This window comes from Trachemys scripta, chromosome 7 (genome assembly GCF_013100865.1).
Source record: "Trachemys scripta elegans isolate TJP31775 chromosome 7, CAS_Tse_1.0, whole genome shotgun sequence".
NCBI classification, from domain to species: Eukaryota; Metazoa; Chordata; order Testudines; family Emydidae; genus Trachemys; species Trachemys scripta.
In genome coordinates this window covers 29,152,541-29,176,526 of record NC_048304.1, presented here as the reverse complement: position 1 = coordinate 29,176,526, position 23,986 = coordinate 29,152,541, and the positions used below count along the sequence as shown (strand labels likewise).

The following is a 23,986-nucleotide window of genomic DNA, read 5'->3' as shown; positions in this document are numbered from 1 at the left end:
AGAATCCCGACTATAAACATTGTTCTAGCTCCCTTGCTTGAAACCCTGCAGACATTTAAGGGGCATCAGCTGAGCTGTGGGGGCAGAGGGAAGGAGCCTGGGACTGGGATAGCAACAGGCAGGCGGGGTGAGGGGCACCTGCAGAGCTGCATGTGTGTGGAGGGGAAGCTCAGGGCTGGGATAGCAGTGGGCTGGGCATCAAGGTTGAGGACACCAGTGAGTCCAGGGCCAGGATAGCAGACAGCTGGGTGTTGAGATTGAGGCAGGGGTCGGCAACGTGTCCATACACGGACACAAATGTCCGTGGTAAAAATGAGGTCCGTGGGGGTGCTCACCTCGGGCAGCTCCCCACAAGTGGCTCACCATCCCTGATGTTGCTGGTGGAGGTGCGGCCAGGTGGCTCTGCACACTGCCTCCGTACTCCCTCCCTGAGCACTGACTCTGTGGCTCCAAGCCCATTGACCAGGAACCATGGCTAATGGGAGCTGCAGGGGTGGCTCCTGCGGATGGGGCAGTGCACAGAGCCACCTGGCCGTGCCTCCACGTAGGAGCTGGAGGGGGGGACGTGCTGCTGCTTCCAGGAGCTGCTTGAGGTAGGCGCTGCATGGCGCTTGCACCCCTCCTCCCACACCCCAACTCCATGCCCATCCCTGATCCCCCTCCTGCCCTCTGAACCCCTTGTTCCCAGCCTGGAGCACCCTCCTGGACCCCCAACTCCTCATCCCCATCCCCATCCCAGAGCCCGCACCCGCAGCTGGAGCCCTCACACACCCCAACCCCCTGCTCCAGCCTGGAGCCCCCTCCTGCACCCTGAACCCCTCATTTCTGCCCCCCCCGGAAATCCCCCCCCCAAGCACAGAGCCCCTACCCCCTCCCATCCCCCTGTCACTAAGTCAGGTAATTTTGTCAAGTGTCTGTCGCACAACATGGTGGTGCTGACCCGTGGATTGAGGGGCACCAGCAGAGCTGGCGGGGGTTGGAGCCCAGGGCTGGGCTAGCAGGCGGCTGTGGGTCACAGCAAGGAGACCCAGCCTTCTCCAATTTCCCATTCCCCTGTCAGGCACGGCAGGTGGGGCTGGTGCGTTGTTCCTGTGCTCAGTTACAGACTGTTCTGTACCATGATATGGAGGGGAAGGCAGCCACCCGGACGGGCGTCGGGTGTAAAGTAAAACAGAACTTGAATAATACATTTCATTCTAATTAAAATTATTGCTCATATGAATCATCATGTAATTACACCAGATTATGAATATTTAATTAATCCAAAAACATGCTCAGAAATCTGCAAACGAGTTCCCCACCTCCATATAAGGGAATTTCTGATCTCTTCGAGGGGCCTAATGTCTGTGATATGGTGCCTGTGGCCCTCAATCCCTTCTTGCAGCCCGGATAGCTCGGCTTTGGGCTCCCCCCCATCTCTGCCAGTGACCCTCAACCCCAACCCACAGCTTAACCAGTGCCCTGAGTCCTGACTAGAGCTCCCTGATGTCCCAGCCCTGGGCACCCCACTCCGCAGCTCTGCTGGTGCCCTTCAGGGTTCCAGAAGATTGGGAGTAATGAGACCAGGCAGCTGAGAATGGCCAGGCCTGGTGCCGTGCAACACAAATGCAGAGGGGGTGTGTGTGTTGGTGGACATGGCTGGGCTGTGGGTGTGTGTACAGGGTATGTGTATATATATTGTTGGGGCAGAGGGGGTGTATTTGTGAAGATTAGGATAAGGGTGCTTGAATACGATTCATTGAGGTGTTTGTGTGTTTCCAAGCACAGTAGTGCTGCTATCCATTTGTCTGGCTATGTGTCAGTGCGCCATGTGTGTGTATAGGGGTGGTTGTGCAGGATGTGTGTGCACAAAACAAAAACAAACAAAAGGGGTTGGGTGTTTAGATACAATAGGAGTATTTGCAGTGTGACATTGCAGGTGTATGTGTAGACAAGTGCTTGTGTGCATTTGAGTATGGGAAGAAGTTGTAGGGTGTGTGTGTGCATGTCCACATTCTTAGCTTATATGGCCAGAAGGGACCCTGTCATCATCTACCCTGACCTCCTGTATAACAGACCAAAGGCTGCCCTGAATCAATTCCTGGCTGAACTACCGCAGATCTTTTAGGAAAAACATCAGATCTTGATTTAAAAATTACCAGTGATGGAGAATCCACCACGACCCTGGCAAATTGTTCCAATGGTTACTTCCCCTCACTGGTAAAAATTTGGGCCTTATTTCTAGTCTGAATTTGTCCAGCTTCAACTTCCAGCCCTTGGCTATTGTTAGACCTTTGTCTATGAGATCAAAGAGCCCGTTATCAAATTTCTGTTCCCCCTGTAGGTACTTACAGACTGGGATCAAGTCACCCCTTGACCTTTCTTCAAGCTTAATAGACTGAGCTTCTTGAGTCTCTTGCTATACATTTTCCAATCCTTTAATCATTCTCTTGGCTTTTCTCTGAACCCACGCACACTCCTGTCCAATGTATCAACCTCCTTCTTGAGGTGTAGACACCAGAACTGAACACAGGATTCCAGTAATGTTCCCAATAGTGCCACATACGGAGGTAATAGAACCTTCCGTCTCCTACTTGAGATTTCCCTGTTCATACAGCCTAGGATTGCATTAGTCCTTTTGGCCACAGCACAGCACTGGGAGCTCATGTTCGGCTGATTATCTTCCATGACCCCCAAGTCTTCTTCAGAGTCACTGCCCCCAGGATGGAGGCCCCCATCCTGTCAGCACGGCCTACATTCTGGGTGCCTAGATGTATAACTTTTTATTTGGCCATCGTAAACAGCATATTGTTTGCTGTGCCCGGTTTAGCACTGTGTGTATGTATGTGTGTCTATACGGTGTCTGCAGAGTGTGTGTTCATGTGTACAGCATCTGTAGAGTGTGTGTACAGATCATAGTGAGGTGGTGGGCAGCTGGGGCTGATGTTTCTGTTGTGTAGTTGTGGTTTGAACAGCTACACAACCTACCATACTCAGGTCCCTCCACAAAGCAGCCCCCCCCATCAATCCTAGTATCCTCCACTCTCTCTCCCTGCGGTTCCCCCTGTCTTCCCACCCCAGTATTGCCAGTCCCTCAAGATCCAGCTGGTATCCCCTCTCAATTCCCCCCCGCACCCAGGGATTCCCTCCCCCCATTTCTGCCCCTCCTGGGAACCCAAAGCAATTAATTAAATAATGGAGAGAGGATCCTACTGGTGCGTGATGGGGGAGGATGGGCCAAACCCTGACAGCATTGACTGGGGAGACCCCCTGCACTGAATCCCCCCTCAGGTGGCACAGGCTCCACCCCACAACCCAGCACAGACACACACCCCATCTGACACAGACCCTCTAGCAGAGATTCCCCCTCATCACCTGCCTGCCCCTGTAGAGAGGCAGAAGGCCGCATGGATGTTTGTGTGTGAACATATATGGAGCCAGGCAATTAAATGTCCTGCCACCTGGTTATGGTTTTCTAAAGTCAGCCCCCTTGTGCACACAGCCACACCACTGTCTCTCGCATGCACACTCCCTTTTCTGTCACATTCACACACACAGACACCCCTCCTTCTCACACTCACCTCTCCCTCATCTCTCTTTCATCCCTTCTCTGTCACACACACACACCCCCATCCCTGTCTCTATCGCTCACTCCCCCCCTTAGGACACACTCTCTCATACACACATTCCTCTCACCAGCCTCCCCCACCCTTTGTCTCTCTCTCTCCTCATACCCCATTGTCTCTTTCACACACCCTCTCACACACTCACTCATACACACACTTCTCTCCCAGCCTCTCTCTCACACAGACTCAAACACCCCCCCACCCATCTCACACACCTCCTTTGTCTCACACACACCCCTACCTCCTCTCACCCACCCTTTATCTCACACACTCTCACACCCCCTCCCTCTGTCTCTTGCACACTCACATCCTCCTTGTCTCTTTCACCCCCCCAAAACACTCACCATTGTCTCTCTCACACATACACCTTGCTCTGTGTTTCACACACCATTGTCATCATCTGTGCCTCACACCCTCTGTGTCACACTCACAGACCCCTCCCTGTCTCACACAGACTACACCTCCGTGTCTCACACCATCCATTGTCTCTGTCTTATGCCCTTCCTGTCTCACACTCCTACCCCTTCCTACTCACACCTATCCATGTCTCACCCCCTCTGTCTCACACACTCACACCCCTCCCTCTCTCACACCCCATCTCACTCATACTCACAACCATCCCTCTCTCACACACTCACCCCCTCCCTGTCTCACACCACCTCTCTCTGTCTCACACACTCACCCCCTCCCTGTCTCACACCCCCTCTGTCTGTCTCACTCACACTCACCTCTCCCTGTCTCACACACACTACACCTCCGTGTCTCACCCATGCACACCATCCATTGTCTCTGGCTCACGCCCTCCCTGTCTCACATTCATAGCCCCTCACCCTCACCGCTCCCACTCCCCCTCACCCCTCCCTGTCTCACACTCACACCCCTCTCTCTGCCACACTCACACGCGGTTGCGCTTGCGCCCCGGCTCCTCCTCCCGGCTTGTTGCGAGCGGGGCCGGGGCTGCCAGTCGCGGCGGAGCCGGTCGAGAACCGGAGCGGGGAGCTGAGCGGAACTGAGGCGGGTCCCAGAGCGATGGGGGCCCGGGCTCCCCAGCGCTCCTAGGCGGGCGGGTCCCCCCGATTCCCCACGGCGGCGCCCCGAGCTCATGGGCGGCCGCACGGGCTGAGACCCCCCGCCGGACGGGCTCGGAGGGACCCAGGCGTCCTGGCACCATGGCGTTCACCTTCGCCGCCTTCTGCTACATGCTCACCCTGGTGCTGTGCGCCTCGCTCATCTTCTTCGTCATCTGGCATGTGAGTGCGGGGTGGGGGGTCGGGATGGGGGTTCGGTGCTGGGGGGGGGGTCGGGATAGGGGGATCCGGGCTGTGGGATGGGCGTGCTGGGAGGCTGCCCGTGTCCCTGTCAGGCCGCCTCCTCTCCCAGCCAGACCCCCCGGAGATCGGTCCAAGGGGGGCAGTCACCCCATTCGTTCTGCCCCGTTTCTGGGGTTCGGGCTTGTCTCGCTACTTGCTCCCCCCACCCCCGCGACTCTCGGTCCCCGCTGACAGGCAGTGCCTGAGTCTCTGCTTAGCGAGAATCGTGAATAATTCTGCAATGAAAGAGAGACAGACAATTCCCCTCTGCCCCCCATCATCCCCACCCCCCAACACCGCACCAGCCCCAGTTCCCATCACCCCCCATCGCCAGGTCCCCTTCTCACCACCCCCCTTGGCCCTGCGCCCTGGCAGTCCGGTACCAGTTTGGGGGTGCTCCCCAGCCCGGACTGTGGGAGGCGTTGGGCAGGACCGGGGCTCCCGTCAGTCCGTGTGTGTGTGTGTGTGTGTGTGTGCGCGCGCGCGCGATGGTGGTGGTGGTGTTATGGAGCCGACGTAGCTAGGAAACCCACGGTGGGGGGGGGGGGGCTCTGCCTGCGCTGCCCCCCAGAACCCCCTAGCCCCCCCCTCTGTCGTGGCTCCCCACTGTGTCCCAGCTCCCCTGGGTCTCCCCAACTGCCTCCCATCCTCCTCCCGGCCGGATCTTCCTCAAACACCCCCCTCCGCAGCCCGATCCCTCTCTCCCAACACCCTCCCGTGTAGGATCCCCCCTGCCCCCAGCCAAATCCCCCGTGGCTCCCCCAAATTCCCCTCCGCTGGATCGCTCCCCACCCTTTGTTCCAGGGCTGCTGCATATCCCGGGCTCCCCGCGATGTAGCCCCCCTTCTCTCTCAGCCGTAGCTAGGGAACCTGGCGCTGGTTGCCATGGGAACTACATCTGTTTACAAGATGGGCTCTGGGTATCAATAACTGGGTGGTGGGTTTAACTTCTCTGGTTCTGGGAGGGAGGTCTCCCCATCGCTCCCCTTGCTAGCCCTGCACCCCCAGCTCCGCCAGTGCCCCTCAGCCCTGCCTTGCAACCCCCCTCCTACCCTAGCCTCTGTGCCCCTCAGTCCCCACCCGCAGCCCCCTGCTATTCCAGCCTGGGATCCCCCACACGGACACTGGTCTGGCTTGGCTTTCCACTGCATAGAGACAGCCTGGGCCTGCCTCTCCTGTATCCCAGATCACTGCCTCATCATCTCTGCCCCCTCCCCATGGGCATCACAGCACAGCTGTTCCATCCCCCTCCTTGCCCACTCCCCACCCCCAGAGTACCCAACTACTTTGGCACCTGCCCCTGCCATGGGAGGCCTCCAACCACAGCTGTCTGGGGCAATGATCTTTGCAATAGTCGAGGATGAAAATGTGGTTGTGGGTGTTGGGAGTGAGGGGCACCAGCAGGGCTTTGAGGTGAGGAAGCCCAGGGCTGGGATAGCAGGGGGCTATGGGACAGGAGTGAGGGGCACCAGCAGTGTTTGGGGTATAGGATGCATTTGAAACAGGGACCATTCCTGACCCCTGACCAGAGGGGTCTGTCCTGGCAGCAACGATCCAGGGGGACCTGAGAACTGCAGGCTATTTCCTCCCCTGGTGCTGAGATGCAGCCACCTCTGGGGTGGGGCAAAGGGGCTGTTTATACAGCAATCCCTTGCCTGGCACTGAGCTGCAGCTGCCTCTGGGGGGTGTGATAACAGGACAGGGTCACACAATAGTTTAGGACATGAAGTGAAGCAGAATCCTGTCTGTCTGAAGAGTGCCCTAGGAGGACACAGGAGTAGGGCTGGGTGTGACCTGCATTTCCCGTTTCATGGCAAATTCCACAAATTCAACATTTTTTCTGGAACAGAAGCAAAATATTTTGAAATTTCCCACAAAAAGAAACGCCCCCCCCCCACTCCAGGCATTTGGGGTTAATGGAAGCGTCTGGTTCCCATTTCGACCTTTTCCAACTTTTAATCTTATTCTAGTTAAAAATCGATGAATTTTGTTCTGAAAAGTCGTTTCAAAACCAACTGCCAAACCTTTTCATTCCAAAACCGTGCAAACAAGACAGTTGGGTTTGGACAGAAATGGTATTTTTATCAAGAAACAGTCAGAGGAAAAATTTCAGCTCTAGTCAGAAGCAAAAGGGAATGTACCAAACAGAATGTGAGCAGAGCCCCTGATGTAAGGATTTTGTCCTGCCCGCTCCCTGCAGCACAGCGCCCCCTGCTGAGCCCCCCACCCTGCTCCCTGCAGCACAGCGCCCCCTGCTGAGCCCCTCGCTCTGCCCTACTCCCCATGGCACAGCACCGCAGTGGGGTCAGTTATGACTGCAAGGAGGGAGTGCCTCCTATTGAGCCCCCCGCTCTGCTCCCTGCAGTACAGCGCCCCCTATTGAGGCCCACCCTGCAGCACAGCGGCGGAGGTTTTAGGGAGGGATGTGATGGGGGTTGAGCCCTGGGAGCAGCTATCCCAGATGGCTGTGGGGATGGAGGTACGGGTTGCTCCAGGCCTTGCTGAGCCCTGCGTCTAACCCCCCAGGGGTCCTGATAGTGAAGTTGTGTCACTGCCAGTGCTTAATTTGTGCCAGGGCTGAGCCCCGGCACTTTTAGGTGTGGCAGTTCATAGCCCCGCACCGTGGGCTTGCTGCATCAGTTATGAATGTAAAGAAATTGCTTGAGCCCAGCACCTCCTCCATTACAAATTAAGCACTGGCCACTACCCCCTGCTCTCCCCAGCCATTAACACCCTCCTGTGCACTGCCCCAGGGCCACACAATGGCCCATCCAGCCCAGTATCCCCCAGAGGTGTGCTGAGGGGGAGCTCACTGTGGTGCACCCCCTTCCTTTCTGTGCTGGGGGTCAGGGGTTTGCATTGAACTCCAGTACCCCACAGCTAAGTGACCTTTCCTCCCTGAACATGTGGCACATCCCATAATACTTTGTGTGCTGAGGGGGGCCCTGCCCCATTCCCTTGCTACCCCCACTTGAGCACTTGGGAATCATAGATTCCCCTCCCCCCAGCAGTGGAGGGTAAACTGAGGCAAGGGGGTCAAACAGCTTGCACAGTGGTATTCAGGGAATCTGCAGGGGAGACAGGAACAGAACCCAGGAGTCCTGAGCCCCAGCCCAGGGCCCCCACTCCCCTGATAGGGCCTGGCCCCTGAGGGGGCTTGGCTGCATGGGAGAGCCCACATGTGTCTGCACATTGCTTTGCTGGGTCTCCTCAACCAAGCTCCTAGCAGAGGTGGTCCCCCCACCCCCCGCGTAAGCCTCCCCACAGCAGTAAGCAGCCCTCTTGCCACCAGGGAGCGCAGGGGCTGAATGGTTCCCTGGACTCGAGACAGAGTGCTGGGGGATCCCTGTGTGGAAGGAGGGGCAGGGGCACTGGAACAATTTATATAGTGGGGGTGCTGAGAGTCATTGAACCAAACTGTAACCCTGGATAGGATGGAAGCCACTTCAAGTCAGGGGGTGTGGCAGCACCCCCAGCATCCCTAGCTCCAGCACTTGTGGGGAAGGCGGGGAGCTTACCTAGCCAAGGCTCCTGTCTCAATAGGAATGAATTGCTCTGGCTGTCCCCTTATCCTGCCCTTCCCCAGGCTCAGAACCCAGGTGACTGGGATCAAGGGACCCAGGCAATTGGGAGACACAGGTGACTGGGATCGGGGGACCCAGGTAATTGAGGGACCCAGGTGATTGGGGGACTCAGGCGATCAGGGATTGTGGTCCTTGACCCCTCGGAGCAGCAGGGAAAGTTCCTCCAGTGCACTCCCCCCACTTGCTGGAAACCATCCCGTTGCCCCGGCGACTGGCTCCCAGGCGGCCAATGGCGGGCGGGTCTTGCACTGGTTTCTCTCCCTCCTGTTCTGGGCAGGTGCTGGGCGCGGGGGAAATGGAGGGGATGGAGTTCATAGCTGTGCAAAGCCAGGGCACCTCAATCCTGACCCACAGCCCCCCCACTCTGCCACACCTCAATCCCACCCGCAGCCCCACAGCTGTGCCAGTGCACCTCAATCCCGACCTGCAGCCCCGAGCTCTGCCGATGCCCCTCAATCCCAACCCACAGCCCCCCAGCTCTGCCAGTGCACCTCAATCCCGACTCACTGTCCCCCAGCTCTGCCACTGCCCCTCAATCCCAACCCGCAGCTCCCCAGCTCTGCCAGTGCTCCTCAATCCTGACCCACAGCCCCCCGTTCTGCCGGTGCCCCTCAATCCCAATCCCCTGCTATTCCAGCCCTGGGCTTCCCTCCTCTCCCCCCCAGCGCACACTGACCCCTAATCTCCCCCACTGTGCCTGTCACCAATTTATGTTTGTCCCAGCACAAGCTGGAGTGTTGGACCCTGTCTAGGGCCTGGTGTGTGTGGCAAATTTGTAGGGTCTCAGCTTCATTCTGTGTGGGGCAGGCACCCAGCCACAGAGAGCAGCAGCTAAATGGCCCAGCCAGCCACCTCGTTACCCCATCCCTCGCTCCCTGCTCCCCCAGCTGGCCTGGCAGGCTGTTCCTAGGGCTCAGGTTATGGGGGGAGGGTGCTGAAGCAGAATCCCTCCCCTGCCAGGCAGAGGAGCCGCGTGTGAGGGTTGCTAAGCAACCCCGACAGGCGCCTGTAGCCTTCATTGTTGCTTTGACAGGTACCAAGTGCAGCTCAGATCTGACTGTGACTGGAGAGGAGCCCAGGGCTGGGTTAGCAGGGGGCTGCGGGTTGAGATTGGGGGGCACCAGCAGAGCTGTGGGGGTCAGCAGAGCCCAGGGCTGGGTTAGCAGGGGGACCTGCTTTGAGCAGGGGGTTGGACCTGATGACCTCCTGAGGTACCTTCCTGAGGTACCCTGATATTCTATGATTCTGTGTGGGTCAGGATTGGGAGCACCAGCAAAGCTGAGGGGGAGAGCCCAGGGCTGGGTTAGCAGGGGACTGTGGGTCAGGCTTGGGGGCACCAGCAGAGCTGTGGAGGTCAGTGGAGCCCAGAGCTAGGCTAGCAGGGGAATGTGGGTCAGGATTGAAGGACACCAGCAGAGCAGAGCTGTGTCTCAGCCCATCACGTTGGTGGGTCTCTGCTCTGAGAGCCCAGAAACTGGTGATGGGAGTGGCTGCGGCTGGGGCGCATGTGAGGGAGCCAGGAAGCTCTGGGTGCTGGTTATTGGGCCTGAGCGTGATGGACCTGGTGGGGGAACGGGCAAACTCAAGGGCGGGGGCTCTGGAAGGGGGAAGGGAATCCCCAGACACACCTGCTGGAGACCACCGCAGCAGGACTGAGCTCAGGCTATTGACAGAAATCTCCATTTGGGAGGCCAGGAATGGGACATTTCCCCTCTGGGGGGGCATCGGCTCTGAGCCAGGTGGGGGGCTTGCTACAGGGACCGCCCCCCACTGTCTCACACCGGATCTCTCCCAGCCCCCGGAGGATGGGGAGGCGGAGGCTGAGTCACCCCATTTGGCTGGGGCTCTGGGGCTGGCTGTTCCGGAGCCGGCTGTGCTGGCAAGAGCCCAGGCAGAGCCATGTGGAGTCGGGGGAGGGAACTGGACCCCAGGGGAAGCTGGGTCCCTCCACATACTGCTGGGAGCTGACTTCCCTGGTAATGCTTGGGGGAGGATAGATCCAGCTCTTCAGTGGGCAGGTGAGTTCATGGGGGCTGGGAGCCAGGACTCCAGGTTCCATCCCAGCTCTGTCAGGGGAGTAGGGTCTAGTGGTTAGAACGGGGGGGGGGGGGGGCTAGGAGCCAGGGTTCCAGGTTCCATCCCAGCTCTGTCAGGGGAGAAGGGTCTAGTGGTTAAAGCGGAGGGGCTGGGAGCCAGACTCCTGCTCTGATCATTGATATTTTTATTATTGATATGGAAGTGCAAAGTGGCTGAGACTGGTGAATTCCTGTCGGCTTTGTCAACTCTGTGGAGTTTATCAAGCAGTGACTGTTAACAGTAGGGTCCGTTTATTCCTCCCCACCTCCTGTATCCACGAGCCAGCCAGTCCCCTGGCCCTGGGGCTGGATTGGAGCCAGCGCCCCAGAGAGGGGTAGGCCCCATGTCCCATTCTCTGTTCTGGGGCCAGAGAGGAAGGGTGACAGAATTGGGAGTTGAGAAGGTGTGTGTGTGGGGAGGTATCTGGCTGAGTGCCCCAGTGGGTGGGACTGGCAGATGCTCCTCTCTGGCTTCATCAGCCCGCAGTAGGGGTCACCCTGTACAAATCAGCAGGATGGGGGTCTGATTTGCATATGTAAATAAGATTGTGTGGGTTGGGCCAGACACTGCACGGGTGATTATGTTCTCAGGCAGCCCCACTATGGGCTTGTGTGACCCCCTCTAGCCTACTTCCCATGGGGGTGCCCCTCCTGGGAACTCCCTACCCTTCTCTCAATGAATGGGTGAGCCCCCATGGGAATGGGGGGATGGATCCCTGTATAAACAACCCCTGCACCCCACCCCAGAGGCAGCTGCATCTCAGCACGGGGTGAGAGATCCCTGGATACACTGCCCTCCTGTCCCACCCCAGACTCAGCCGGGTCCCAGGGCTGGGCCGGGAGGATCTGTCTCTCTCTGCTGCTGTCTCTGATCCTGCTCTCCCCCACAGATCATCGCTTTTGACGAGCTGCACACAGACTTCAAGAGTCCCATTGACCAGGGGAACCCGGCGCGGGCAGTAAGTCAATAGATGTGGTGGGAGAGGTGTGTCTGTCTCTGTGTCCGTCTGTCTCTGACCCTCTCCCTGTCCCACTGCCACTGCACCCCCCCACCCCACCTTCACGATGTCACCCATGTCATTCCTATTTTTCTTAAATGTGGTGTCCGCTCAACTGTCCTCTGCCATGCATGAGTGATGGTGACATGAGGGGTGCAGGGCTCCCAGACTCCTGGATTCTATCCAAGCTCAGGGAGGGGAGGGGAGTCCAGTGAGTTAGAGCGGGGGGGCTGGCAGCCAGGACTCCTGGGTTCTCTCCCACTGGCTGTGCTGCGCTGAAGTTTGTGTCACTCAAATGTTTTTTCGGAAGGTCCCAAAGTTCCCATCAACCCCAGGGGCAGGTCCCCTGGGGGTGTCAACGTCACTCTGGGGCTGGGATTTCAAAGGGCTTCCACGGCTCGGCACCAACCCACCCCCTCCCCAGTGCCCCACTCCCTGCTTCTCTTCTCATCACACCCTGGCCCAACCCCACGGCTTGCTGCTTTTAAATCTCTCTTTGCCTAGTTTGATCCAGCTGTATCACTGCTGGTGCCCCTCCATCCCAACCCACATCCCCGCTAGCCCTGCCCTGGGCTCGCACTCAGCTCTGCCGATGCCCCTCACTCCTGACCTGCAGCAGCCCTGGGTCCTGTTCCCTCCAAGCTCATCAGTCCCAGCCCCCAATCCCCTGCTATCCCAGCAGCCCCCATTCAGATGGGGGTCAAGGTGTGGGTGGGTTCTGGGTGCTGGCTGTGCTCAGGCCTGGGGGTTGAGGAGCTGTAATTAAAGGTGCTGCTGACAGTCACTAACGACTGCCCCCCCAGGGAGTTTGGGGGGGAGGGGTGAATAGCACCCTGGGGCCTTGAGAGGGGAAGGGGCTTGCCATGAGTCAGTGAGTCAGGGGCAGACCTGAGGAAAAAACCCCACTTCCACCCCAGAGCCAGGGATAAAACCCAGGAGTCCTGACTTTCCCTCTCCGTCTCCCTCCTGCTCAAACCCCCTACACCAGCGTTTCTCAACCCCGGGGGCCGAGACCCAAAATTGGGTCACAGAATGTTCCAAAGGGTTGCATGGCAGCTCCTGTCCCAGGGGGCTGGCTGGGCTCTCCCTGCTCCGTGCACTGCAATCTCTGGGGTCCCAGCACCACTCAGGTTTGGCCCAGCTGTCCAGATAGGCCAAATCTGAGTGAGTGGCGGCCCTGTAACCCCATGAGCCAGGTCACAATGCCACCCACCCACATTTGGTCCAGTCAGGGGGGCGGGGCCAAACCTGAGCAGCGCTGCAACCCCCAGAGGTTGCAATGCCTGGAACGGAGAGCCGAGCCCAGCCAGCACAGGAGCTGCTGCTGTGGGGTGAGTGCCGGGCAGTGCCCTCAGGATCCGACCGAAACCACTCCAAGGCCTCCACCCCCAGACTATTTAGTGAGTCACGACAGGCCATAAACATTTACAAATGGGTCCTGAGCCCAAAAAGGCTGAGAACCACTGCACTAGACCCCCTCCCCTCCCAGAGCGGGGGCTAGAACCCAGGTGTCCTGGTGGGTGGCGAGCCCTGTGTGCTGCCTGCGTGGCAGTTGCAGTAACAGAGTTGCTGGGAGAGGAATTCAGGTCACACTGAACTGTTTATATTTAGGGAAATGGAGTGGGAGCGTTGGCCCCAGCTGCAGCCCCTGGCTTGGGGGGGGGGGGGGGGGGGGGGAGGCTGAGGTTGCTGGGATTGACTCTGCCCAGCCCAGGCAAAGTGGAGGGAATAGCTGGGTCAGGTGGAGGAATAACTCCTCACAGGGCAAAGTGCTCCCTGTCTGCACAGCCCAGAGCCCTGGAGTCAACCACCTCCCTGCTCGCACACAGCTTCTGCCTGACTGATGGGAGACTGAGGCACAGATGGGGGCGGGACTGGATCAGGGTCATGCAATGAGTAGGGATGAGAAAGGGAAATAGAACCCAGGAGTCCTAGCTCCCAGTCCCACTGCTCTAATCCTAGACCCACTCTCACTCCAGATCTGGGGATAAAACCCAGATGTCCTGGTTCCCAGCCTCCCCTTCCCACTCTCACCCAAATTCTATTCATTGATATTTCAGTACTGGAGTAACCTCATTTCATATCTGATACCAGAATCCAGCCCCGACCCCAGTGCAGTCAGAGGTGACTCCGGATATACCGTGTGGGAGCTCACACCAGAATCTGGCCCCGACACCAGTGCAGTCCGGGGTGACTCCGGATACAACTTGTGGGAGATGACACCAACATTTAGTCCTGACCCCAGTGCAGTCAGGGGTGACTTTGGATACACTCTGTGAGAGCTGACACCAGAATCTGGCTCTGACCCCAAGTGCAGTCAGTGAGGGACTTTGGATTTACCTTGTGGGAGCTGACACCAGAATCCGGCCCTGATGTCAGTGCAGTCAGGGGTGACTCTGGATTTATCCCAGGTAACCAACATCAGACTCTGGCCCACACTCCATTGCAGTCAGATGGTGACTTTGGATTTACTCAGGCTCTCAGCTCAGAATCTGTCCCTAGCCCCATTGCATTGGTGACTCTGGATCAGTGCTGAATGTGTGCCAGAGCGGAGCCCCCAGCACCTCTGGGCTTGCTGCATCTGGTATGAATGTGAAAAAATTGTGTGAGCCCCGGCACCTCTTTCATTACATAGTCAGCACTGCTCTGATTGACCGGGGGAAGCTGAGCTCAGAATCCAGCCCTTATCCCGTTGCTGTTGCTGGGTGACTGGATTTACCACAGGGGAACTGAGATCTGGGGGCCATTGGGGGCTGGTGGGGATGAGATGGGAGTGAAGGCGGAGGGGAGAGAAGGAGCTGGGGAAATTGATGGGGGTGGGTTCGGGGGGATGACCTTGCTCAGGTGGGGGGTGGAGGTGTCACAATGGAGTGAATTTGGGGGTCTGGCTGTGCTCAAGAGGGGGTGAGCAGGTGCGGGGGAATTTGCTGTGTGAGTCCTGTTTGTAAGTTTGCCTTTCATGTTACTGATCCAGCCAGGGTTTGGGGTTGACTGGGTGGCTAAAGGGCAGAGACACTGAGGTTTCAGTCCCACCAGATGAAGCTCGAGTTGCTTCCTGTTCTCTGCAGGGTTGGTGGCAGTGTGGGGTGCCCAGGGCTGGATAGCAGGGGCTGCCGGTTTAAGGGGCTCTGACAGAGCTGTGCGGGGAGCCCAGGGCTGGATAGCAGGGGCTGTGGGTTTAAGGGGCTCTGACAGAGCTGTGCGGAGAGCCCAGGGCTGGATAGCAGGGGCTGTGGGTTTAAGGGGCTCTGACAGAGCTGTGCGGGGAGCCCAGGGCTGGATAGCAGGGGCTACGGGCTAGCACAGGGACACCAGCAGAGTGTCCAGGACTCCAGAGCTGGAATCCTCTCAGGCTGAGTCTCTGCTGGAAAAAGCTGCCATTTGAAGTCCCTGTTGCCTGGTCTCAGGGTTTGACTGTGACATTTGGTGTCTTAGGGTATGTCTATGCTACAACCAAACACCTGGGCTGGCCCCTGTCAGTTGATTCGGGTTCATGGGGCTCCCGCCCTCCTTACGGGGTTCCAGAGCCCAGCTCCAGCCCCAGCCCATACATTGACACTGCAGTTGTATAGCCCCTCAGCCTGAGCACTGCCAGCCGGAGTCAGCTCGCATGGCCTAGCTATGTCTGTTTTATTGCAGTGTAGACATGCCTTTAAATCCCCAGCTCCCAGAGTCCTGGGATCTTCTGAGAATTGTGGCTTTCATATGTAAACCCCCCAGCAAGTTTCTCTCCCTTGTGGGGAGAAGCTGGGATCTGTTTCCTGGAGGCACCCTGCAGGCGCCAAGCCAATAAATACAAGCCCAGTGGCACATGATTTCAAAGTCAGTCTCATGGTTTTGGAGCCCCACTCGCCTTGGGGTTCATGCTGAAGAACTGGAAATGTAAATGGTCCCTTTCCCATCATGGGAGCACAAGTGGAGCCACTTCTCTTGAGCTCTGTCTATGTAGGGTATAGTATTTGTGTTTGTAGTTGTGCAAGGCTTAATGTCTGGTGTTTATGTGGGGTCTTGTCTATGTTTGTGTAGGGCTTAGTCTCACTGTTTATGTAGGATATTACAATATCCTTGACTTGTGTATTGTACAAGCCTTAACTAAGGACACACAATGTGTCAGACAATGATGTGAATGATGGAGCCTAAACCCTCTTTACGGCTTGGGAGGAAGGACGTGGGGCCCCAGAGGCCCTGGGATTTGGGCTCCACCTTCATTTTGGAGTTTCTGCAAACCCCAGCCCTATATAAGGGCAATGAGGTGTCTTTATGGCTACTTGCACCCCACCCCTGACCCCAGCTCCAGCAATACCCCAACACACAAAACTAATTCCCAGAGCAGGTATCCATGTACACCCTCCCCCACTAGACCTCATTCACCTCCCACAGCTGAGCATAGAACCCAGGAGTCCTGGCTCCCCTCCACCCCCACATCCTGCTCTAACCACAAGGTTCCTAGATTATAAAGCCAGAAGGGACAATTGTGATCATCTCTGTCCTCTAGTCTATTTAAAGCACTGGAGCAGGTTACTTGGGGAGGCAGCTGAATTCCCATGAGTGGAAGTTTTTAAGAACAGGTTAGACAAACACCTGGCAGGGGTAAGCCAGGTTTACTTGGTTCTGCCTCCCGCAGGTGGGTGGCCTAGATGACCGTGTTAGGTCCATTCCAGCCCTATATTGCTATGATTATATAACACAGGGTATAGGACTTCTATGAATTAATCCCTGGTTGCACTAGACTAGAGCAGATCTGCAGGGCCGCCCAGATTCAGGGGGCCTGGGGCGAAGCGGGGGAGCTTGTACTCACTGGGCGGCGCTCCGAGTCTGCAGAGGCGGCTTTTCAGCGGCGGGGGGCCCTTCAGTTGCTCCACGTCTTCGGCAGCACTGAAGGGCCCCCCACCGCCGAAATGCCGCCGAAGACCTGGACCGTCACCGGGTGAGGAAAGGGATTCTCGGCCAGGGCTCGTGGGGCCCCTGCGGGGCCTGGGGCCTGGGGCAAATTGCCCCACTTGCCCCCCCCCGGGTGGCCCTGCAGATCTGTCAGAAAAACATCCCGTTTTGATTTAAACATCGCCAGTGATGGCAAATCCGCCACAGCTGTGGATAAATTGTTCCAACAGTTAATTACCTGCACTGTTAAAGATGTAGGTGTCTTATCCCTAGTCTGAATTGGGCCAGCTTCAACTTCCAGCCCTTGGCTCTTATTAGACCTTCGGCTGCTCTATTGCAGCTCCATTATCTAATTTCTGTTCCCCACGTAGGTGCTTCTAGCCTGTGATCAAGTCACCCCTTAGCCTTCTCTTTGTTAAACTCAACAGATTGAGCTCCTGGGGTCTCTCACCCTGAGGCCTGTTCTCTAAGTCTTTAGTCATTCTCGTGGCTCTTCTCTGAGCCCTCCAATTTATCAGTGTCCCTCTTGCACTGTGGGCACCAGGATTGGAGGCAGGATTCCAGCAGCGGCTGCACCAGCGCCACATACTGAGGTAACAGAACCTCCCTTCTCCTAGTCGAGATTCCCCTGTTTACACACCCCAGGATCGCATTCGCCCTTTTAGTCACAGCGTCGCACTTGGGAGCTTGTGTTCAGCTGATCATCCGCCATGAGCCCCAAGCCCTTGTCAGAGTTCCCTGTCCTGAAAGTATGGCCTGCGTTCTTTGTTCCTAGGGGTGTATGTTTACATTTGCCCATATTACAACATACATTGTTTGCTTGAGCCCAGCTTACTCAGGGAGCCAGATCGCTCTGTATCCGTGATCTAACTTCATTATTTATCACTCTCCCAATCTTTGTGTCATCTGCAAACTTTCTGTGATGATTTGATGTTTTCTTCCAGGTCACTGATAAAAATGTTAACTAGCGTAGGGCCAAGAGCAGCTCCTTTGGGACCCCAATAGAAACACTCCCATTCAATGATGATTCCCTGTGGACAGTTACGTTTTGCGACCTAGCACTTAACCAGCTTTACCCCATTTAATGTGTGTCATGCTGGGTTTGTGTTGTTCAAGGTTTCGTATCACAATGTCATGCACCATCACGTCAAATACCTTACAGAAGTCTCAATATATTGCATCAGCTTTATTACCTCTATCAACCTAACTTGGAATTTCATTGACAAATATACCAAATTAGTTGGACAGGAGCTATTTTCCATAAACCCACATTGATTGGCATTAATTATATCACATTCCCATACTTCTTTAGGAATTGGGTCCCATCATATCTGCTGCCCCATGTCTTGCCTGGGATTGATGTCAGGCTGACAAGCCTGTAATTACACAGGTCCATCCTTTGACCCTGTTTAAATATCGGCACAACATTAGTGTTCTCCCAGTCCTCTAGGACAGGGCTTCTCAACCTTTTTCTTTCTGAGCCCCCCCCCCTCCCACCCCGCCAACATGGTATAAAAAATCCACAGCCCACCTGGGCCATAACAACTGGTTTTCTGCATATAAGAGCCAGGGCCTGTGTTAGGGGTAGAAAGCTGGGCAATTGCCTGGAGCCCATGCCACAGCGAGCCCTGCACAGCTCAGGTGCTCAGGCTTTGGCTTCAGCCCCAGGTGGCAGGGCTCAGAGACCCAGGCTTCAGCCCCATGCAGTGGGGCTTTGGCTTTCTACCCTTGGCCCCAGCGAGTCTAATGCTGGCCCTGCTTGGAGGATCCCCGGAAACCTGCTCGCGCCCCCCCCCCCCCCCCCCCAGGGGGCCTTGGTCCCCTGGTTGAGAACCTCTGTTCTAGAACGTCCCCAGTGCTCCAAAACGTATTGAAAAATCAACTCTCATGGTCCAGAGAGCACCTCGGTCAGCTCTTTTAATACATTTGGATGCAAGTTACAGGGCCTAGCTGATTAAGAAATGTCTTAACTTTAGTAGATGCTGTTTAACATCCTCCGGAATTACTACTGGAATAGAAAGTGTTTCATCACCACCATCATCATATAATATGAACACATTATCTGGCTTTTTCTCAAATACAGAACACAAATAGTTATTGAATACTTCTGCATTTCTACATTATTATTGACAATTTTGAAATTTCCATTTAGTAATGGACCAATGTTGTTTTGTTCTTAATATTCTTGAAAAAAAAGTCCTTCTCATTGTACTTAACTCTGTTGGCCAAACATCACTCCTGGTGTCCTTTTGCTTCTCTTATTAATTTTCTACAATTCCTAGCTTCTGATTTATATTCATGGCTATTGACTTCCCTTCTTTCCCATATCTATCTATCTATCTATCTATCTATCTATCTATCTATCTATCTATCTATCTATCTATCTATCTTGTTCATTTATTGTAATGAACTGCCCTCACTTCATCTCCAAGAGAGGTGGGTTCTTTCTTGATTGTGGCTTTTTAGGCTTCTATTAAAATGTTCTTAAACAATTCCTAATTATCATTCACATTTTTCTCATTAAATTCTGCCTCCCAGCTGACTTGGTTCCTTTTAGCTTTCAGCCTTGTGAAACTAGACCTTTTAAACATAAGTTAATATATTGCTAGTTTGGAGTTTATTCTGTTTATACATAACAAATGTGATCAAGTCATGATCACTTGCACCTAAGCAACAACAAATTTTTAGTTCTGTGCTCAATTCCTCTTTATCTGTCCAGATGAGGTCCAATATAGAATTCCCTCATGTTGGGTGCAACACTCTGAGCTAGGAAATTGTCATTTATAATTGCGATCTATAATATATAGAAATTCCAAAGATGTTTTAGCACTGACAGCAGGATGCCTCCAGCATATGTCACTCAGATTGAAGCCCCATGATCCCACTGTTTATTCCCCCTCTACCCATTAAAAACAGCTGTGGAAGGAGCCAGGCATCCTGTTCCCTAGTGGATTTGGTGGCATGTAGAAGACACCATCTAGTAACCAATCTATTGTTTTATCTGTTAGGACATTGATCCATCAGCATTGTAGATCATTTGCTTCTGAGCTGTGGGTGACTCAGACACACATAATGCCATATTTGACACACCCCTTGCCTTTTTGCCCATTTGATCCTTCCTAAATAGGTTATAACCATTGATTTTTAACATTCCAACCCAACTCCCGTCCCAGAGCCAGGTATAGAACTCAGGAGTCCTGACTCCCAGCCCCGCCCACCAGGCTTGAACACCCCTCTCTGTTCCTGCCTCCCCCCCTTCTCTCAGCCCTCCCCTGTGCCAGCTCTCAATCTAATTCCCTGTTTCTTTCCCCCCTGCAGCGAGAGCGATTGAAAAACATTGAGCGGATTTGCTGCCTCCTGAGAAAGGTGCGTCCGTGTGTCCCTGTCCCTGCCTCACCTGTCTGTGTGTCCCCCGCATCCATGTGGCCCCATCCCTGCCCCTTATGTCTTAGTTCTTCCAGTCTCCAAAACAGTGAATGACCAGTTCTTGAACCCCCAACCTGGGAGCAACTGACAGCACCTGAACGCGCCATCCCCCTCAACTCCTGCACCTCGATGAACATCTGCACCTCCTCCCTATATCCTCCTCACCTCTCCCCACTGCATCCTGAACCCCCCAACTCCAGCACTCCTCCCCTTCCTGGGCTTCCTGAACTTCCTCCCCACAGCCCCCCACACCTCTTCCCACAGCCTCCTGAACCCCCAAACCCTCTCCCATCTCCTGCCCCTCCTAGGCTCCCTGGACTTCAGCCCCACAGCCCCCCCACTTCTCCAAGAGCCTCCTGAACTCCCAACCCCCTCAGCTCCCTGCATCTCCTCCCCACAGCCTTCCACATCTCCCCTCACAGCCTCGTCTGCTAACACCCCTTCCCCTCCTAGGCTCCCTGAAGCCTCCTCCCTGAAGCCCCCAGCACCTCTCCCCATGGCCTCCTGATCCCCCAAGCCCCCTCCCACCCCTTCTCCTCCTAGGCTTCCTGCACCTCCTCCCCACAGCTGCCCCCCACCTGTCCCCACAGCCTTCTGAGCCCCCCTCACACCTCCTCCTTCTAGGTTCCTAGCATCTTCTCCCCACAGCCCCCTGAACCCTCACCCAGCCAGCCAGTCCCCACCTGCCTTAGGGCCAAATCAGAGCTGCCCCCAGGAAAGGCCCCATATCCTATTCCCTGCTACCCTGAGCCAGCCAGTTCCCCTGTCCTGGGGCCAGATGGGAGCTGGTGCCCCTGGGGAGGTGCTGTGTTGCTTTTGTCAGTTTCCCTGTTGTGTGTTGCTCTGCGTTCCCATTTGAGAATACGCCCCCCAAACCCCCATTGATTATTTATACCTGGCTGCTGGCAGGACAGGACATGGCCCCATCAAAGCCGCGGAATACTAATGGGGTGCCTGTGGGGAGCAAAGTGTGCTGAGGCAGCATCCACCCGCCATTGGTACTGGGAGCCAGGTAGTGTTGCCAATTTTGGTTGGACGTATTCCTGGAGGTTTCCTCACATGACATAATCTTTAATTACAGATTAATCTTAAATTCCTGGAGACTCCAGGACAATCCTGGAGGGCTGACAACCCTAGAGCCAGGACTCCTGGGTTCTATTTCCCCACTGACCAGGGCCTGCTCTCCCTTCCAGCTCGTGGTCCCTGAATACTCTATCCATGGGCTCTTCTGCCTCATGTTCCTGTGTGCAGCCGAGTGGGTCACCCTGGGCCTCAACATTCCTCTGCTCTTTTACCACCTCTGGAGGTGAGTGAGGTCTGCGCCCTGGGAGCCAGCCCTCCTCGAGAGGACAGCCTCTGGGGGCAGTGGGTTGGGATTGAAGGACATGGGGCAGGGGTACCCAGGACTGGGCTAGCAGGGGGACCGGCAGAGCCGTGGGCATGGCTGGGCTAGCAGGGGGACCGGCAGAGCCGTGGGCGTGGCTGGCCTAGCGGGGGGACCAGTAGAGCCGTGGGCGTGGCTGGGCTAGGCGGGGAGAGCGGCAGAGCCATGGGCATGGCTGGGCTAGCAGCGGGGACCGGCAGAGCCGTGGGCGTGGCTGGGCTAGGCAGGGGGACTGGCAGAGCCGTGGGCATGACTGGGCTAGCAGGGGGACCAGCAGAGCTGTGGGCATGACTGGGCTAGCAGGGGGACCGGCAGAGCTGTGGGTGTGGCTGGGCTAGGTGAGGGGACCGGCAGAGCCGTGGGCGTGACTGGGCTAGCAGGGGGACCGGCAGAGCTGTGGGGGTGGCTGGGCTAGTGGGGGGACTGGCAGAGCCGTGAGCGTGGCTGGGCTAGCAGGGGGGACCAGCAGAACCGTGGGCGAGGATGGGCTAGCAGGGGGACCGGCAGAGCTGTGGGGGTGGCTGGCCTAGCAGGGGGGACTGGCAGAACCGTGGGCGAGGATGGGCTAGGACGGGGGGTCTTTCCTAAGTACTACAGGAGCCCCTTGCACAAGGAGTTTGGGAAGACAAAGACACTGAGCCCTGGCCTCGTTGCCCCCCAGGTACTTCCACCGCCCGGCAGACGGGTCCGAGGTGATGTACGATGCTGTCTCCATCATGAACGCCGACATCCTCAACTACTGCCAGAAGGAGTCGTGGTGCAAACTAGCCTTCTATCTGCTGTCCTTCTTCTACTACTTGTACAGGTAGCGCCCCAACACGGTTTCTGGGAATCCTTTCCAGGGACTGAGATGCAGCCTCCTCTGGAGTGGGGCACAGGGAGGTTATACAGGGATCCCTCACCCCATACTGAGGTACAGCTGTCTCTGGGGTGGGGTGCAGGTCTGTGTGCCTGGCGCTGAGACTCTGTTCCCCTCGCTCCTGACCTGCAGCTCTGTTATGCTGCAGCATTTCAGGGTGTCTCTTTCTCTTTCTCTCCCCAGTATGGTTTATACTTTGGTGAGTTTCTAAGAGGACTGAGTGGGGGCCCCACAATTATCTCAGTGGCTGCTCCCGGACTCCTGGGTTCACCCCCAACCAGCTGTTTCTAGGAGAGCTCAAGAGATGCTGGGAACACAGGGGGGCCCTGAAACTCCAACACCCCCACGGATTTGAGGCTCTGCCCCATCGCTGGACGACTCGCAGGATCAGACGTTGGGCCTCCCGGTATTAGGGCCGCCCCGCGTTTTGAGTGACTCACTAAACCCTGCTGCCCCTTATTTCTGCAGCGCCCATGAGGAGGGGAGCATCTCCTCCCAGATGTACCCTCCCCACCTGTGAGATGGGGGCCAGGGCAGGAGTGACCCCCCCCACCGCAGCTGGGACACTCCCCATTGCTACACCCCATTGTGAGCCTGTCTGTTGGGGGGCAGGGAGAGGGATGGGGCACCCTGCCCCACTGTTAAACCCATTTTAGGGTGCAGGGGAGCTGGGTACTGGGCACCCCTCCCCTGCAGTGTCATTATAATGTGGGGGTAGGGGCTCAGGGCTGATGTCCCCAACACAAGACCAGGAGGGTTATTCTGTTGGACACGTTTATGTCTAATCCAGGGGGTGTAACCCACAACCTAGGGAGCACAGCCCCTGGCCCCCCCACCCACCCCAGGGCAGGCCCAAACCCCACACATGCCAGGGCATGGCAGGGTATTTCTGTGTGTTTGTAGTGTTGAATTTGTTACCAGGAGTTATTGTCTGGAGTGGGGGTTGGGGGGGCCAGGGGGGGCCTTAACTAGACCCCAGGGAGAAGGGGAATCAAGGCTGAACAATGACACCCCCACCAGGTCACCCCCCCCCCTTGCAAATGTCAGGGCCCCTCTAACCTGCCTCCTCATTACCAAGTTTGGGGAGGATTTGGAGGTGCACTCAAATTTGGGCTTTGAGCCCAGAAAATTGGGATGGGGTCCCTATGTTGGGGTGACCTGTTATCTTGCATGGGGAGTCCCTGAGCAGAGCACCCCGTTATCCCACATGGAGAGCTGTTCTGGGCTCAGTGCCGGTGGTGCTGGGGAGGAAACCCCTGGTCTTAGAGTGAGGGGATTCCACCCCCCCACCCCCACCTCCACCTGGGGTCAGGCCCACACAGAAACGGACCCTGGTGCCAGAGCTGTCTACAGGTGTGTGGGGGAAATCGCTTCCCCTTGGTCCCCTCCCCTTCCCCTCCCACGGGGCATTTGTGTATAAAAGAAACATTGGATAAACAATCCTCAACTTTGTGGCTAAATAAAAACTTGCAAAAAAAAAAAAAAAAAGTGCCCCATTGACCTCCTGGTGTCTGTAAGTGGGACATGGGCCATCAGGGAGCGCGGGCTCCAATCTGGCCACAGGGCGGAGAGGAGTGGGGGGGAGGCGCTTTCCACTCTTGGGGGCACCAGCTCCAATCCAGTCCCCTGCCACAGCGCTTCATCGCCCCCCCCACAGCCACAGGCGAGGGGCTGAGCAGGCCCCGGACTGGCTGCCTCCAAAGGCAGGCAGGCGGCACATTGCCGGGGCTGGGGAGGGGAGGGGCGTGCTCTGGCACTGCTGCTGTGGAGGCCAGTGAGGTGCTGGGCAGCCTGGTCCCACCAATCCTGCCTCCGGGGACATATCTATGCTCCCAGCCCCCAGGGCACTGGGGAGCTGCTTTGC

At 56.4% G+C, this 23,986-nt stretch overlaps 1 protein-coding gene across 1 annotated transcript; it reads left to right on the top strand.

The window, feature by feature from the left end:
• Positions 1-4,309: 4,309 nt before the first annotated feature.
• Positions 4,310-23,587, top strand: CNIH2 (cornichon family AMPA receptor auxiliary protein 2). Its single transcript, XM_034775147.1, has 6 exons — positions 4,310-4,855; positions 11,465-11,533; positions 19,772-19,819; positions 21,073-21,185; positions 21,925-22,068; positions 22,306-23,587. Exons 1-6 carry the CDS (start codon positions 4,775-4,777, stop codon positions 22,331-22,333), a joined length of 483 nt encoding a protein of 160 aa, XP_034631038.1. The 5' UTR covers positions 4,310-4,774; the 3' UTR covers positions 22,334-23,587.
• Positions 23,588-23,986: the final 399 nt, after the last annotated feature.